The sequence below is a fragment of the Armigeres subalbatus genome, chromosome 3 (assembly GCF_024139115.2).
Source record: "Armigeres subalbatus isolate Guangzhou_Male chromosome 3, GZ_Asu_2, whole genome shotgun sequence".
In the NCBI taxonomy this organism is placed as follows: Eukaryota; Metazoa; Arthropoda; class Insecta; order Diptera; family Culicidae; genus Armigeres; species Armigeres subalbatus.
Genome location: NC_085141.1, coordinates 188,611,876 through 188,630,146, shown reverse-complemented (window position 1 = coordinate 188,630,146; position 18,271 = coordinate 188,611,876). Strand labels below are relative to the sequence as shown.

General features: G+C 40.3%; 1 protein-coding gene across 4 annotated transcripts in view; it reads right to left on the bottom strand.

Moving 5' to 3' along the window:
• LOC134226839 (GRAM domain-containing protein 2B-like) overlaps positions 1-18,271 on the bottom strand; it is a 95,960-nt gene that overhangs the window by 74,814 nt on the left and 2,875 nt on the right. For 3 of the 4 annotated variants that reach the window (XM_062707861.1, XM_062707865.1, XM_062707863.1), the window contains exon 2: positions 5,807-6,889. In XM_062707861.1, coding sequence (XP_062563845.1) covers positions 5,807-6,648 — 842 coding nt within the window. In that variant the 5' untranslated portion in view covers positions 6,649-6,889. Of the gene's footprint in view, positions 1-5,806; positions 7,041-18,271 lie in introns of those variants that run through there. The other variant, XM_062707864.1, reaches the window with a different exon arrangement.

Genomic DNA, 18,271 nt, shown 5'->3' with positions numbered 1-18,271 from the left:
CCATATTTTGAATTAGGATCTAACTAAGGCCGATACAAATCTAGGAACTTTTTTCAAATGGGCGTACATGATTCTGAGCTTGATTTTTGGAACGGCAATTGTGCTCATTAATTAATCTGTTTTGTGAACTTATGTGCCTAACAGGAAGAATAGATTCCGATCTATCTGGTAGTACCGTTAGCTGAACGAAATATGCTGAATTGAGAGAGTATTAGCCATTTCAAATTTCAAGGTCAAACACAGTTACGCCTATTTGAAAAAGTTCCTAGAAATATTTAAAATCCATTTTGTCTCCCCCCCCCCTCGGATTTTTTTTGACAAAAAATTATATTTTTAGGGGGCAACAAAATAAAATTCGGATTATTTTGAGGATTTTCAAAACATTCTTTAACAAATCCGAGGAGTTTTTTTATTTTAATTTTTTTTATTTGCACCGAAATATCATAGAAATATCAGGGCTTACCATAAACAAGAGCTTATCAATATATTGAGCTATTAGTTTGTTCTTGTTAATAGCAAAACCTGGTATTTTTATGATATTTTGGTGCATTTTTTTGTTATTTTCGCTTGTTATTTTAACTCTTATTTCAAACAAGTTAATATCATGGTTTGTTATTAATATCACGGTTTCTACCCGGGCTGTAACCGAAAACGTACCCCAAAAAAGGGGGTTGATCTCCAGATATAGTGAACAAATTTTCTTCACACCTGCAGCCGGATGCCGATCGGCCGATTCCTGGTGTCATGATGCAGATGCATGAACGGGATAGGTAGATTCTGCAATTTTTACTAGATTTGAAAAGAATTAAAATAAAAAGTTTCAATAAATTTTGCAAATTGGTGTGGAGAACTTAGACGATAGATGATAAAGACGGTGAAGATAAAGGCGCTATTAACATTCAAAATTTTACATTATTTCATGACGATCCCTCATATTGAAATTTTCATTTTAAACCCTATATTAGAGCCTTCCCCTTAGACCTAGTTTTCGGCGAGAGTTTCTTTTAACAAAATTCATCTAATTTCTCTTCGAAATTTCAACGGGTATTTGTCCAAAAATGGGAAATTCATCTTAGTTTCCCCGCTTTTAGACAAATCAATCCAGATATTTTGCGGAAAGTCCCCTGCAGGTTCTTCTGAATTTCCTCGGAAAATTCTGAAAAAGATTCACACCCGCTCCAAATATGCAAAACACTTGGTCCTCTACGTACATGCAACTTGGACCTTGCTAGAGGAAGACCTGCAAGCAATTGAAGCTTTCGAGAGACGCGTGCTTAAGACCTTTTTTGGAGGTGTGTGCAGACGGTGTGTGGCGGCAAAGGATGACCATGAGCTCGCCCAACGGTAGATCTGATCTAAAACGACTTGGCGACTGTATGGTGCACCTCTTCTAGAAAAGGGAGCTTCCATACAAATAAAACACGAATTTCTACATAGTTCGAGAATTAATCATAAGAATTGGACCAAATTTGGCATGTGGAGGTTTTGGAAGACAAAACATGTTTCTGTTGTGGTTTGAGACCCCTATCCTCTCTGGAAAGGGGGGCTCTCATACAAATGTAACAGAATTTTCCAGTCCCCTCTCCGGGAGAATCGAATGGTTAGCCGTCTTCCAAATAAATTGCATAAGAAAAAAAACAGAATAATCCACCTGGCGGTGATAGTGCCTTTCTCGTGTATCATAAAATGTAACAAGTAAAGCACATAACAGAGGTCAAAATAGCACTTTAGGAAGATGGATTCAATTAATTCCATCAATTCACATTTATTTGCATTCAATTGAATGCATTGTAGCAGTTTCATGGAAAAATATTTTTTTTAGTAACTCCGGAGCGGAATGGCCGATTGAGCCAATTTTCAATAGCGAAAAATTGGGAAGGATTCCGCGTCGAAGGCAAACTTGTTGCAAGCAAATCGGATAAGGTTAAGTAGAAGAAAGTGTGTCTCACATTTTTTTGTACACACACACATATACATACATACATACACACATACAGACATCTGGGGGTTGGGGCAGCAGGGACTTTGTCCAAGGGCTTGACGACCCCTCCCCATGGCCACTGCGAGTTAGACCGGGACCATCGTCCCTAACCCCTAATCACAAGGCGTCAAGTGACCCGTGCCGAGGGGATGCATGGCCAGGGGGGTGAAATAATAAGTTAGGCCTTTAACGGAGCCTGTGGGGTACCTGGGCACCCTTCACAGTAATTGTCCCTTACCGCGTCATGCTGGGCTCTGGCGTGGTGGACCTCTTTTCCCGAGCAACTCGTGGGACCAAAATGGAAAAACAAGTCAATTCTTCAATTAGTGGTAGTAGTGTAGGCGACAACCCCCTTCGCAAGAGGTGGGTTGTTCAGGTCTCCGCCTAGGAGGCCAGAGGCAATAGTCGGCAGCTCAGTGCGCAGCGCCAGCGTGGGTCACTTAACCTTCATCTCGGCGTAAAAACGCCGGTAGATGTTATTGACGGCCCATGGCTTGTGGAGGCGATGAACCGCAATCGCGATGGGCTATCGGCCTTCGAGGTGGCAACGCAACAGCTGGAGGCCATCATCGAAGCATAATATCAGTAAGGACCTCAAGAGGAGCTTGCAGAAACTTCGAAAGTCGATGCTGGACGCCAAGCTGGAGAGGGCGGTCAGGACGGCAAAGTGTAAACCCGTGAAATCCGTGGAGTCGAGGTATACCCAGACTGAGGCCCAAGGATTCACGGAGTCGGGCAAGGTCGAATCGACCGAAGGCGTGCCAGCGAAGACGGTGGTGCCAAAGTCTACCCAGACTGAGGCTCAAGTATTTGCGGGTACGTCGGGGGTGACTGCTCCAACGGAGCAGACACAAAAACGAGGGAGACAGTCTCCAGGGGATGAGCTCCCTGGGGCCGCTCCAAAACGCGGAGGGTTACTACCCCGAACAAGGGTAGTGGGCTAGGAAGCTGAACCCCGGCCAGGTACCTCCAAAACCGGGGGAGGAAGGACCTGGAAAGGTCCGTCCACCCAGGAAAGACGGTGGTAAGGGGTTACGGCAGGCTGAGAGCTCTCAGCCGCACCAGACCAGGGAAATAGAGGGGGATGACGCCTCCTGGACCCTGGTCAAGAACAAGAGGAAACCGAAGACGTCAAGGGCCGAAAAGAAGGCCCAGGCGAATGAGGGTAGCAAGAAGTCTAGGATAGGCGCCAATCGCTCCAGGGGCGATGCCCTAGTCATCACGGCGGACGAGGCTAAGTACTCGGACGTCTTGAAGGCGATGAGGAGTGACGTCAAGCTCGGTGAACTCGGCGCCGACGTACGTCGAATAAAACGTACCCGGATGGGCGAGATGATCCTCGAGCTGAAGCGCGGCGTCTCGCAAAAGGGCGCCGCCTACAAGAAGTTGGCGGAGGAAGTCCTAGGTGAGACGGTCAAGGTGATGGCACTCACGACGGAGGTGAATCTAAGGGTTAAAGACCTGGACGAGATCACCGAAGTCGAAGAGCTCGTCACGGCACTGCGGCGACAGTGTAAAGTGGAGACGCCCACCACAGCCGTTCGGCTACGGAAAGGTCCGGCAGGGACGCAGGTAGCATTGGTTCGGCTATCTGTAGCGGACGCCTCCAAGGTAGTCAAGTTAGGGAGCGTCAAGGTAGGATGGTCGGTATGCCCTGTGGGCATATACGAGCAACCTGAAGTTTGCTTCAAGTGCCTGGAACCGGGGCACAAGCAATGGGACTGCAAAGGCCCTGACAGAAGCAATCTCTGCCGACGCTGCGGATTGGAGGGACATAAGGCACAATGCTGAACGAACCCTCCCAATTGTTTGATTTGTTCCAGCAAAGCTGTGAACAGCAAGCACCCCATGGGGGGTTCGATGTGCCTGGCGTTTAAGCGTGCTGCAAAATCACAGTGCAGGTAACGCAGCTGGCTTGCTCGGCCTCGCCCGAGTGTTTGGTGTGCGCAGGTTTAGAGGTAACGGCGGAACACGTGTTGTTCGTGTGCTCACGTTTTCGCGCAATGCGTGACCACATGCTTACCACATGTGGTCTGAACACTACCCCGGACAACCTAGTTCAGAGGATGTGTAAAGATGAAGTTGGCTAGAACGTCGTTTTTCGGCTATCGCCCAAATCGTCTCGGAGCTACACAGAAGGTGGCGCGTGGACTCAAGGATGGCTAGTTCAGGCGCAAATAAGAGGTGGTCCAAGGGATCGGAGTCGGCTTCATGGGTCATACCGGTGGTCATGCTCTGTGGTCGAACTCGATCCTTTTATCGAACAAGTGGCCGCGCGAAAAACAACATGGTATCGTCGCTTTCGCGGCGTCGGTCAACCGAGTTCCGAGCCCGAGGACGGAAAGGGGTCCTCGTCAAGGCTGGGGCAGGCGTAGGCACCGCGTCGGCAAGTCCCTCTGTGTGCTGGCGAATAGGCCCTATTACAAATGTGTAGGGTAAATGATGTATTTTGGACATCTGAATATATTTTGGACTTTTGACTATATTTTGCGTGTTTTTCTATTTATCTTTTTTCAAATAAATAGGAATCATGTGTCTGTTTCATCTCTTTCATAATCACCTTTCTAACCATGTGAGATTGTATTATAAGGATTGATGCATTGATGTATCTTTGTATGGAATTGTTGTAATGTGGATGTTTGTAAGTCAATAGATTTTAAGTGTGTTTGATAAGGCTACACAAAGCCAGTTGAACCTAATACAACAAATAAACAAAAAAGCCATATTTATGAAACAAATTGAAGAAAATATAGTCAAAAGTCCTAAATGTATTCAGATGTCGAAAATACCATCGTTACCCTATATCTACTATTTATAATCTTATAATAATATTATAATCTAAAATCATTCGCCATTAGCTCTGAATACTACAGTCGGGTCTGCTAGTATTCCATATTTTAAATTGTAATATTTACAGCACCCGTCAGCAAAAAAAATTGTGTCTCATTTGTATGGGACCCACCCCCTTCCCTGCTCGATCGGGGAGGGGTCACGAACCATCTTAAGAACCTTCCGCGGCCCAAAAAACCCCGACATACAAATGTTCACGCCGATCAGTCCAGTAGTTTCCGAGGTTCTGATCCTGATTCATTTTTATGTATATAGATAATACTACGTGATTGAAATTTGGGATGCGATGCCATTTAGATTGTTTTGTGACTGTAGAACAACTTTATAATTTAATTAGAAACCAGCATTGTAACCTTTACTGCAAGCTAGTGCAAAAATCGTAGATTGATAAATTAAATGAGCATTAATAGGGTATCTGTTCCATTATTAATAACATGCTCCCATATCAATAACATTCGCAAAACAGGCAATTTAGGCTCAATTTGTGTGGTGTTTTGTTGTTATCCGGCGTGCTCACTGCTGAAAAAAATCACAAAAATGAGAAATAAAATCATTTGCGCACCGATTCTTTGTTTTTGAATGGTATTGGTTTGGGTACATGGTATGAAATTAAGGAGCAGTTCCCCTATGTGTTAATCTTATAAACATTTTATAATCTCGAAACTTAATAATCACTTGATGTTTATAATATAAAAACAAAAGCATATGTTATCAGTAAAATACTGACGCTCCAGAGTAAAAAAAACTTACGAATGCCCTTTTTATGTCATTATTCAACAAAAATAGAAATATGTCTGCTTCTAAGAAATTCATGTCAATATGTTACTCAAGAACATGTAACGTACCCCAGACTCGTAATCACTTATTCTGCCTTTTATACAATACGTGCTCTAGAGCCGCATTCGATGTGTCCGTATTATTGTCGTTTAAACTGATGGAATAAGCAAAAAAATAGGAAAAGAATGAAAAACTTACCTATCACTTTGCGTGGTATTCGACGAAGCTATACCCTTCCCTATGCATAACGAGTCAGAATGCATCCGTCTGTGCGACTTGACACTATTTTTAACTCCAAAGTCCTCATTGAGTTGTAGCACTATGTCGTCGAATATGTCTCCGGTGCTGGCACGTTTACTAGGCACTTTTTCCGGCAGGAACGCATCCAACAATGGTTTACCAGGAGCGTCATCGGCGTTGGCTTCTTCATCAAGCTCTAAAACAGCGTTGGAATCGCTGTCACTGGTGCAGGAGCGGTCTTTCACTTTGAATTTATTGCGTTTGAAAAGGTAATTAAGACTCTGCCTAAATGACGATCCCCGCCGGAACGGAGACGAGGAAGATTCATTGCCGGAACTGTTGGTGAAGTCATCGGTCTGACGGGAAACAGTTCTCGCCCGGACGCACACATCACGCCCACCGATGCCGTAATCAATCACAATTACTTGGGAACCACTGGGCTTGAGTATCGATGTTTTTCGCACACCTGCTTCACCGCCCAAACTGATTGCTTTATCTTCTCGTCCATCTACAAACCGTCCCAAATCATTTGTTCGAACGAATAACGGCAAGCTGCAAGGCCTATCACTACTGCTTCTTCCATCGCCCTCGATGACACTCTCCGATGCACCCGAATCATTATTGCATTCGAACGACACTACTCTTTTTCGCAAAAATACGTCATCTTCCGCCTCGAGCCCATTCTTCGGCCCCGTTCTGTTCTTACCGCCAATTCCCAAACGCCGCACAAATTGCGGCAAAAATTTGGCTTTTCTCTGCGCCACCCCACTATTCGTTTCCGGCTCTGCCAGCGAGATCATTTTCCCTCACTCCACCACCCACTTGACTTGGGACGACACTCACCTCGTTTAGGCTCAACACTCACTCCCACCCATGCGCTTCGCTACCGGCGGTCAAGTCAACTGCCGATCGATATTCCTATTGGCTCGATTTCAAAATTATATCATTTTCACACTGCACGGCCGTCTGTCACCGTTGGTTGTTTCAATACTGTTCTGCTCTTGGTGACTTTTCGTTACCGCAACACTCCATCGTTGCTGACTAAATGGGAACACATTTTGGCTCTGTATTAATTTTTTTGCGGCCGATAATTTCACACATCGCATTGCTAGCTGCCAGCGAGACTAAACGCTTCCATGTGCCAATCGATAACAGTCTGTTTTTTGCCTACTCGGCTCGACATTTTTCCGACGGGCGGCGCGGCATTAGTCAAACCTTTTGCATCGAATGTGAGTATATTAGGGTGTGCCTTGTTAGTAATTAATTTAACCAAACTGTAATTACAATTAACGAATTGGTATTTTTAAATCATATATCACAAAGCTGAATCTTTCTTTAGCATAGAGATAGAGAAATATCGAAATAGGAAGGTTACAAAGTTGTACAAACAACTACATTTTCTTATAATTCTGGAAAATACACACAATAATTTCCATATAAAATTTTTGCATATATATATTTTTGCAGATTCAAAAGTTAATGGTTTTTATACTGGTTTTATATAAAATCTGAATATGTTTATGTATTTGTATCAGAAGAATCTACACAGAATTGTACACAGAAATGTAATCTAAAGCTATTTACATCAGGACATTTTTTTAAAATTCGGTGTTTGTTTTACATTATAATATTTATCAACTTGTCAAATAATCAGCTGAAATCGCGTAAAGCTATAAATAATTAGAATGAGCTGTGCGCAAACAATAATTCAAGACAAAATTTTCAAAACGACTTATCTGCTTTTGTAAACAAAGATTCAAACGATGTTTTGACGAATCTGATAGCTCTCCCACGCAAACCAACACCACCAATAGGTAGGTTTCCGCTACATGTTGATGGTGTTAGTTTGCGTGGGAGAGCTATCAGATTCGTCAAATCGTCGTTTGAATCTTTGTTTACAAAAGCAGATAAGTCGTTTTGAAAATTTTGTCTTGAATTCTATGTAATTTCTTTGTTTATTTTCTACATCAATAAACATTGCCACTGCTTTAGAACACCCTAATAAACATAGGCTTTTGCCTTAAACGTGTCTGTTGCTGCACGCCCCCTATCCCCACATTGTTTACGCGTTTCGTGCGTGTTCAATTGAACGCAGAGCACAGCTGTAATTATGAAACCGAAACTGCTACGGGCCAGTCATGAATGCGGGCGCATCGTATAATAAACAACAGAGAACACTCCTTACTGTTCTCCTAAAGCAAAAAATAAACTTTGTGTTTGCGAAATTTGGAGCAGGTTCATTCGATGACCAAGCGGTAAGATGCGTTGCTACAAAGTAGGGCCTCCCTGAAGGTGGCCGGGTTCGATTCTCGGATTGGTTTAGGGTATTTTCATTTTGTTTCCTTTCAAGGGTAACCAAAATATCTGCATCTAATGTGATGCCATATACAACCCAGAAAAAATACCAAAAAATAATGTGGGTTATGCCAGATTATACTGAGGCTGTATCTGCTTCGATGCGGATATTTTAGGTTTCGACTTTCTCGTTCACAAAAGTGTAGTGAGAGATAATCTAGTTTTATGTTTCTATACTCTCAACCCACTGAATTGAAATAAATTCAGCGTAATGGAATATTGTCTCAAAGTTGATGAAGATTGGATCGTTCCCAGACGGAATGCTGGCAAAAATGTTGTTTATCGTGGTTATTTGCGGTTCCTCCAGTTCCATATGTACTTTTTTCAAATGCAAAATAAGTTTAAAAAACAAAAAAATAAAAATGTTCAATGTAAAACTAAAAAATAACCAATAGAGTAGAGTGGGGCAAGAGTACGCACTTAGTTTTCAATCGATCATGTAGCCCTTATGAAGCAAGCTTCTGCATATCAAATCAGTGTCGATGATTCATATACTCTTCCTTTATGTTGCCCAGTGGAAAACATATTGAAATTATTGAGATTCGTTTTAGTAGAACCCTTATTACAAGACAAGTGAAAAACGCACTCTTACCCCACCGGTGGGGTAAAAGTGCGCATCGGGTGGGGTAAGAGTACGCATTTATCCAATCATGTGCTTTAAGTATATATTAACACAAATAAGAGTTAATAACATTTAATTGATGTTTAATGAGCATATATTAGGGAATGTTTTAAGATTACGTAACTCTTAAAGGGGGAGGGGATCCTAAAAATGTGCACTTTCATACGAAAAACCATTGTTTTTTTATATAGAAAAAACTACAGAGGTAAAAATATATATCAGGTTTCATGCGGCGTATACAAAGGCATTTTCCTTAAAGAAAGTCCACCAATCACGTAACGTAAAATTTGGCTATTTCATAACTCCTCCCCCCTATCTTACACTGTTTGTATGAATCCTTTGAAAATTATATGGACCTCCACACATCTCGCAACCCCTCCCAGCCAAACGTTGCGTAGTTTATGAATGTTTCTTTTGATTAAATGAAATTATCATTTAGATGAAATTGTGTTTTCGTACTATGTTTAGGTGTACAACAAGTCCTAATACAATTTCATTATTTCGCTTCAGTGCTTTGTTCGCTAAGTCCTTTCTAACACCGAATTACTTCAACTTATCCTAAAAATTTGTGATAATTTCGAATTCTGTCCCTTTTTTCTTAGTTGTGGATCTTTACGCTTTGGAAGAAGTCTTATTTCGGCCGGAGATACGGGTTTGACATCATAACTTCAAGATTCATATGCGTACTCTTGCCCCACCCGTTCCTGCGTACTTTTACCCCACAGTCCCAAAAATTATTCAAGTAATGGTTTTGACTTCTTGGAAAACCAACCGGATTGGTGTTCTGTACCATAAAGTATTCTATACAATAGGTTATCGGAATGGTATAATGTTCACCTGATTGAACGTATATATGGTAATGAAATACTAGTTGCGGAAACCCAATTATTTTTAGCAAAATGACCAAAAAGTTATCTAACTCCATATCTCCCTTGTTGTTTATTAAAATCGTTTACAATTACACATGATAATAGTTGGCCAGAATACCTGTCAAACTGATGCAGTGCTGCTAGTTAATCTTTTTTAATTACTTAAAAAAATCGAAAACGTACTCTTACCCCACGCGCACTCTTGCCCCACTCTACTCTAATGAAATCAGAACTGTAGTAATCACTGAATATAATAAGTCCAAATTTCAATGAAAACAAAAGTTTTCATGAAAAAATCAAAATTGTCCAATATTTGGAATTAATAATGTGTCATACACTATTTAAAAAAAAATCCAAAAATTTTGTCGTAATTGAATATTGTATTCCTAATATAATGTTTTGCTACAATAATACTAGAAGTAGACGAATAATGACAATTTTCATGAAAATAATTTCCAAAATCCCAATTTATCTCTCAGTGGTGATGGCCCCCTTTCTCGCCACAATTGTTTGATATCATCTGGGTATAATACTCTGAATAATTGCCTATCATAAGGCTTATACAAACGGTTTCTACCGATTCATGCACACTGTGTTATTATTATAGTGAATATTAGGCAATTGTAGATAATAACCAGCCATTGCAATATCATCTGAGCACAGTATATTACCTTTACTTGGACAAATATATTATAATCAAAAAGCAATCTGAAAAGATATTATCATTTGAGCATTTCTTCAGAACACTTCTTTGTTTGTTCACGTTGTGAAGGGTTTGTTACAACAAAAGCAGTGAAAAAATGGTTTTCCATGAAGAACTTCCAATTTGTTCGCTGAGCAGATAGATAACTAAGACCAATAGGTATTCCATCATTTCATCAGCATTTTTGCTCAGAAGAACGAATGATGGGATGGAAAACCATTTTCGCTTGATGCACCATATTCTTCATAATTTTGGAAAGCAATGGACAATCCTTATCAAATTCAATATCGATCAACTAGGCTTTGTCTCCCGTCGAATGCGGTTTGGAGTTAAAAGATAGCTTTTTGGTACGACAAAATAAAATAAAAATAAAACCCGAATAATCCACTACCTGTATCCTATCCTTGGAAGCTACTGGATCAGCAAGTAGAGACACTGTTCGTTTTAGCAACGTGATTTCCGACGTCATCTTTTCATATTATATTCCCTGAATGTGGAACCGTTTGTTACGGCTGTCTCCTTTCATCCTTTCGGAAATTCAAAAATTCTTCGTTGATCATGTTTATTCATTAGCATTAGCATTAGCAGTTCGCACAAATTCGTAGGTGGTACAAGCCAAGACTATTGTATAAGAGTAGCATCACTTTCATCCGTTACCACAGATATTGATTTGGGACTCTCTTAGATGGAAGCAATGCACTCTCCAATAGTCGTAATCTGAATGCCGGTAAGTTATAAATTATCTCCAAATTTCAAACCTGGCTCGGCCGTTTTAATATTTGTATCATATTAATGATATGCTGCAATTATAAATGCTAACAAGAAAACGGTCGAGATTCATATTATTTTCATATTTGTTTATATGTATGTACAAAATTTTGTGGACACACTTTTTGAAACCTAGCATTGGACGAATTACTCGAAACAGGTTACATTCGAAGGAGAATCCCTGTCCCATTGCTTTTAAAAACTGGTCAGATCGGACTATGGGATCAGAAGTTATGGTCAAATTACTATTGCTTATGCGCAAAACACGCTAAAACACACACTGATATTTAAAAAATAATTAAAACGAGAAAGACACCAACACTGCTAGGTGGATTAACCAGGGTTTTTTATATTTTTATTTGATCGTGTTTTCATATTTTCGTATTTTCATATTTTTGTGATTTCATATTCCTATTGGTACTTTTATATTTTCATATTTTCAAATCTACACGGTTAGAAAAAAGTACAGACCCCATTCGATTTTGGCAACACGTTCGGAACATTTATGTTGCCAAAATCGAAGGTTGCCAAAATCAATTTTTTTTTTCAGAGAACAATCAGATTCTATGTTATCGTGCCACATTTCATAGCTCGACAAGCCTTGAAGCGATAAATGAACTTGCCTGATTTTTTCAGCACGAGTTGTACGTTTATCCAACGAGGCTTGCCGATATTCAATAAGTTATCGACGATAACTAATGGTATGGCTCCCCTTAATCCTCCTTGGTCTAATTGATATTTAAAACGCTTAAAATCTCTCAAGCGTCTAGGATTAATAAAAATACTCTAAGCTTCGCGCTCATCATTCCAAAATATGTTATCTCGCTGCAAATCGTTGATACAAAGTTGAAAATAACAGACCCTATGCTTCATATCAACAAAAAAAAATCAGCGGAAATTGCGACACAACCCAGAAGGTTTTTGGAAGTTCGTCAATGAACAACGTAAGGAAGTCGAACTGCCCACAGTAATGTCCCGTGGAAAAAAGGTAACAAACGAGAAGTAAGCAACTATCGAGGGGTTGCTGCCCTTTGTGCAGCTTCTAAGTTGTTTGAGAAAATAGTGTTTAACTTTCTTTCTCACAATTGTCTACGTTATATCTCTGATCATCAACACGGCTTTATGCCCAAACGGTCAACGGAAACTAATCTAACAGTATATACATCGTTCATCATCAAAGCGTTGGAGAAGAAACAACAAGTTGTCTCGATCTATACTGATTTCCAGGCTGCCTTCGATAAGATCAACCATTGTATAGCTATTGCAAAATTAAAACGCCTAGGCTTCACTGGATCCTTTCTCAACTGGTTACTATCATATCTGAGCAACCGTGAAATGGCAATTAACACCCAAAAGGCCAAGCTCTTTGAGAAAGCGATTTTTGATTTTGGAAAAATCATAACTTTTTTATTTTTGGTCCAATCTTGATGAAATTTTGACACAAGGTCCAATTTTTATTCTAGTTTTGGCTGCACATTGAGTTTTTTGGAATTTCTGGATGGTTCCGGAATTATTCCAGATTCCCTTGGGGTACCAGCAAACTGGTGTTTGGGGTATTTCGTCAGTTACTCAATTTTTCTCCATGGAACCCATATAAAACAGTATGAAACAATATTGCCACACTAATAACGAGTCTCATAGCGATTTTTCCGAAAGTTAGTCTTCCATACGGACATCCCCAGGAAGCTTCCAAATGTCCCCAGGGAACCTGTAATGGGGACAATTTCAATTTTGCTCCGAAACATGTCGTGCGACGGCTCTTTCTTCACAATTTTTCATGAATATACTCGCTGTTGTTATAAAAGTGGTCTATGGTCAGTTTGGCCACTCTTGTGACGCCCGGAATGCCCCCAGGAAACCTGTAAAGGGGACAATTTCGATTTTGCTCCGAAACATGTCGTGCAACGGCTCTTTCTTCGCAATTTTTCATGAATATACTCGCTGTTGTTATAAAAGTGGTCTATGGTCAGTTTGGCCACTCTTGTGACGCCCGGAATGCCCTTAGGTAACCTGTAAAGGGGACAATTTCGATTTTGCTCCGAAACATGTCGTGTGACAGCTCTTTCTTCACAGTTTTTGATGAATAAGCTCGCTGTTGTTATAAAAGTAGTCTATGGTCAGTATGGCCGCTCTCGTGACGCCCGGAATGCCCCCAGGGAACCTGTAAAGGGGACAATTTCGATTTTGCTCTGAAACATGTCGTGCGACGGCTCTTTCTTCACAATTTTTCATGAATATACTCGCTGTTGTTATAAAAGTGGTCGATGGTTAGTTTGGCCACTCTTGTGACACCCGGAATGCTCCCAAGGAACAGTTAAATGGGACAATTTCGATCTTGCTCCGAAACATGTCGTGTGATGGCTCTTTCTTCACAATTTGTTATGAATAGCTTCGCAATTCTTATAAAAGTGGTCATTGATCAGAATCGCGAACGTATTCTTTTCAGAATCCTAAATACATTCTGTTCAGAAAACCATTCGATTTTTTTTCAGAATCGCAAACAGATTCTGTTAGGAACCTTCAACGGGTTCTATTCAGAATCTCAAACGGATTGGGATCCAAATTCCAAACAAATTATGTTCCGAATCTCAAACAGATTCTTTTCAGAATCCTAAACGGACTCTGTTCAGAATTCTGTACAAATTCCTCTCCAAATCTCAACAGAAATTATGTTCAGAATTACAAACGGATTCTCTTTACAACTCCAATCCAAACGGATTCTGTTTGAAATTTTGAATCTCGAACAGATTCGTTTCAGAATCTCGAATAGAGTCTGTTTAGAATTCCAGACGGATTCAGTTTAGAATCCCGAACGAATTTTGCTCATAATCCTGAGTGGATGCTTCTTAGAATCTCTAGCCGATGCTAATTAGGATCCCAATAGGGTATCTCTCAGAACTTCACCTTATTTTTTTACGACAAGTTATTGTTCACTAAAACTCGAGCATAAAAACATAAGATCGAAATTACAGAATCGGTCAGCATATGATCAACTGAGCCGAAAGGTGCTATGGCGAAAAAAACAATTTCTCGTGTCAAGTCCGCTACTGCAAAAATAAAAATCAGCTATGGCGATAAAACCTGTGGAAATAATGTCCTCAAAAGCACATCATTTATTTGAAAAAGACTCACAGGAATAAAATATGTTGTCCAAATACACAATATTCTGTAATATGTAATATAGACTGAAAAACAAATGCTGTAATAATAAGTTCAAGTTCATGAAAAGTTAGTACGTATTTAAAACCCCAACTCGATTTTCCAGCAGTCAGTTCAGCGGATACGGGCATCGAGGTTTTGTTTAACTAATTGCTTGAAAAAGTGCTTCTGTTGGATGCAGTTTATCCTCCAACGGGATACGAAATTCGAGTCTTTCAATTATCTGCAGGGTAACATTAATTATGTTTTATTTCTGAGACTGCTGTTGGTAGCGAGGACTAAATACGATATAACGTAAACCGTAACACACTACATCAAAGTGATTACCGTGTTAAGGGAAAAATATATGTTTGTATGAACGCCATCATTATTTTCAATAAACTTTCACACAGTTCTGTTTTTTTTTTGAATATCTGAAATATCATAATTCTGCTCCTCAGATTCCCCAGTAAGTCCTGGTTGAAAGTTTACTTTTCCTCCGACTTCAAGAAAGCATCACTAGTTCAAATTATGTCTATGTGTGCACATTTAGATTACTCCGAAGCTACTGCAAGCAGCGAAGGGCTAGTAGGATATCGTAAGGGACAATATACGGAATATCAGGTAGAAATGACAGAATACTTCATTACTTATTCAAAACTCCCATCACTTGTAACTATGAAACAATAAGCCATTGGCTGTGATTTTACTCTAAACATTCTAACGAATACCGTAATTCTACTTGCTTTCATATATGTTCACGATGTCAAACATGAATTATAGCGAAGCCTGTTTCTATTTGTTCCTCTTTTGACTAGTGCCGAATCAAAATCAATGACCGGCATCGTCAAAATTCTTGAAATTCTATAATCCCATTGTATCCCATTATGTGGGCATCGATGAAACACAAGATATTCGGTGATACATCATTTACAGCCTTTTGCAAATAGAAGCCGGTTGCGACAGTACATAGATGCAAAAAGGGCTTGTTTTTATCTGAATTTGAAATCTTACTTTTCTTCGTATCGATAAAATTTTCAAATCCAGTTGTCAAGAGATATTGAGATTGACCTGTTGTAAAAATGGAGAGCTTATAGGAGACGGATCTAGTCAACGTGCATTCTGATGTCGACGAATTCGTCTGTGATCTGAACAGCGACGAAGAGCTTTTTGAAGGGCATCCGTTTGCATACGAAGAGGATGAAACGACATTTTTTAACAAATCAGGAGATTTTAAGTGTTCAACAAAGCGACCTTCCAAAGTTCGTAAAAATTATGAAAAACTTGAACGTGACAAAAGTTTCAATCTAAGTTTAAGTAAAATAAGTTCACCTTAAAAAGCATTTATGGAGTTTTTCGACGAGAAGGTGATGAATAGGTTAATGCTATACACAAATACGGAAGCTGCTGCAAGGAGTGATACCAATTATCGTCCATCGACCACTTTTATAACAACAGCGTGTATATTCATGAAAAATTGTAAATAATGAGCCGTCACACGACATGTTTCGGAGCAAAATCGAAATTGTCCCCTTTACAGGTTCCCTAGGGGGCATTCCGGGCGTCACAAGAGTGGCCAAACTGACCATACACCATTTTTATAACAACAGCGAGCTTATTCATGGAAGATCGTGAAGAAAGAGCCGTTGCACGACATGTTTCGGAGCAAAATCGAAATTGTCCCCTTTACAGGTTCCCTGGGGGCATTCCGGGTGTCACAAGAGTGGCCAAACTGACCATCGACCACTTTTATAACAACAGCGAGTATATTCATGAAAATTTGTGAAGAAAGAGCTGTCACACGACATGTTTCAGAGCAAAATCGAAATTGTCCCCTTTACAGGTTCCCTAGGGGCATTCCGGGCGTCACAAGAGTGGCCAAACTGATAATAGACCACTTTTATAACAACAGCGAGTATATTCATGAGAAATTGTGAAGAAAGAGCCGTCGCACGGCATGTTTCGGAGCAAAATCGAAATTGTCCCCTTTATAGGTTCCCTGGGGGCATTCCGGGCGTCACAAGAGTGGCCAAACTGACCATAGACCACTTTTATAACAACAGCGAGTATATTCATGAAAAATTGTGAAGAAAGAGCCGTCGCACGACATGTTTCGGAGCAAAATCGAAATTGTCACCTTTACAGGTTCCCTGGGGGCATTCCGGGTGTCACAAGAGTGGCCAAACTGACCATCGACCACTTTTATAACAACAGCGAGTATATTCATGAAAATTTGTGAAGAAAGAGCTGTCAAACGACATGTTTCGGAGCAAAATCGAAATTGTCCCCTTTACAGGTTCCCTAGGGGCATTCCGGGCGTCATAAGAGTGGCCAAACTGATAATAGACCACTTTTATAACAACAGCGAGTATATTCATGAGAAATTGTGAAGAAAGAGCCGTCGCACGGCATGTTTCGGAGCAAAATTGAAATTGTCCCCTTTACAGGTTCCCTGGGGGCATTCCGGGAGTCACAAGAGTGTCCAAATTCAGAAATGACCACTTTTATAACAACAGCGAGCTTAGTCATGGAAGATCGTGAAGAAAGAGCCGTCGCACGACATGTTTCAGAGCAAAATCGAAATTGTCCCCTTTACAGGTTCCTTAGGGGCATTCTGGGCGTCACGAGAGCGGCCATACTGACCATAGACCACTTTTATAACAACAGCGAACTTATTCATGAAAAACTGTGAAGAAAGAGCCGTCTCACGACATGTTTCGGAGCAAAATCGCAATTGTCACCTTTACAGGTTCCCTGGGGGCATTCCGGGTGTCACAAGAGTGGCCAAACTGACCATCGACCACTTTTATAACAACAGAGGGTATATTCATGAAAAATTGTGAAGAAAGAGCCGTCGCACGGCATGTTTCGGAGCAAAATGGAAATTGTCCCCATTACAGGTTCCCTGGGGACATTTGGAAGCTTCCTGGGGATGTCCGTATGGAAGACTAACTTTCGGAAAAATCGCTATGAGACTCGTTATTAGTGTGGCAATATTGTTTCATACTGTTTTATATGGGTTCCATGGAGAAAAATTGAGTAACTGGCGGAATACCCCAATCACCAGTTTGCTGGTACCCCAAGGGAATCTGGAATAATTCCGGAACCATCCAGAAATTTCGAAAAACTCAATGTGCAGCCAAAACTAGAATAAAAATTGGACCTTGTGTCAAAATTTCATCAAAATTGGACTAAAAATAAAAAAGTTATGATTTTTTCAAAATCAAAAATCGCTTTCTCAAAGAGCTTGGCCTTTTGGGTGTTAATAAAATAGGTGATGCAATATCATAATATTTTCCTGTAACATCCGGCGTTCCACAAGGAAGTCACCTAGGTCCCTTTATCTTTGTAGTTTATTTGAACGACATAAATTTCGACCTTAAATGCATGAAGCTATCATTTGCTGACGACTTCAAATTATACTGGATAATCAATAACGTCAATGATGCATTATTCTTACAATCTGAGCTTAACAAATTTGTTGAATGGTGTCGGATCAATCAAATGAAGCTTAATGCCGATAAATACTCTATTAATTCCTTTTCGCGCAAGCATTCAGATTTAAAATTTGATTATAAAATTGGAGATGTAATACTTACGAGAGAATCTGTTATCAAAGATTTGGGGGTTTTATTGGACCACAAATTATCCTTCAAAGAACACATTGCCTATACACGTTCCAAAGCCTTGAAAACGTTCGGGCTTATATTCCGCATTGCTAAAAACTGCCGTGGAATGATCCTTTGAATCTCCCTCGTTATGAAGATCGCTGCAAACTCGTAGGATTGGAGCTTTTGAGTGTTCATCGAAAAATTGCAAAATCGCTGTTCGTTTCTGATCTATTACAGTCCAAAATTGATTGGCCTCTCTAAAATTCAATGCACCTAGTCGGCGTCTCCGCTCACATCCGTTTTTACATATTCAAACTGCCAGGACAAATTATGGTCACTTTGAACCTATTTCAAATA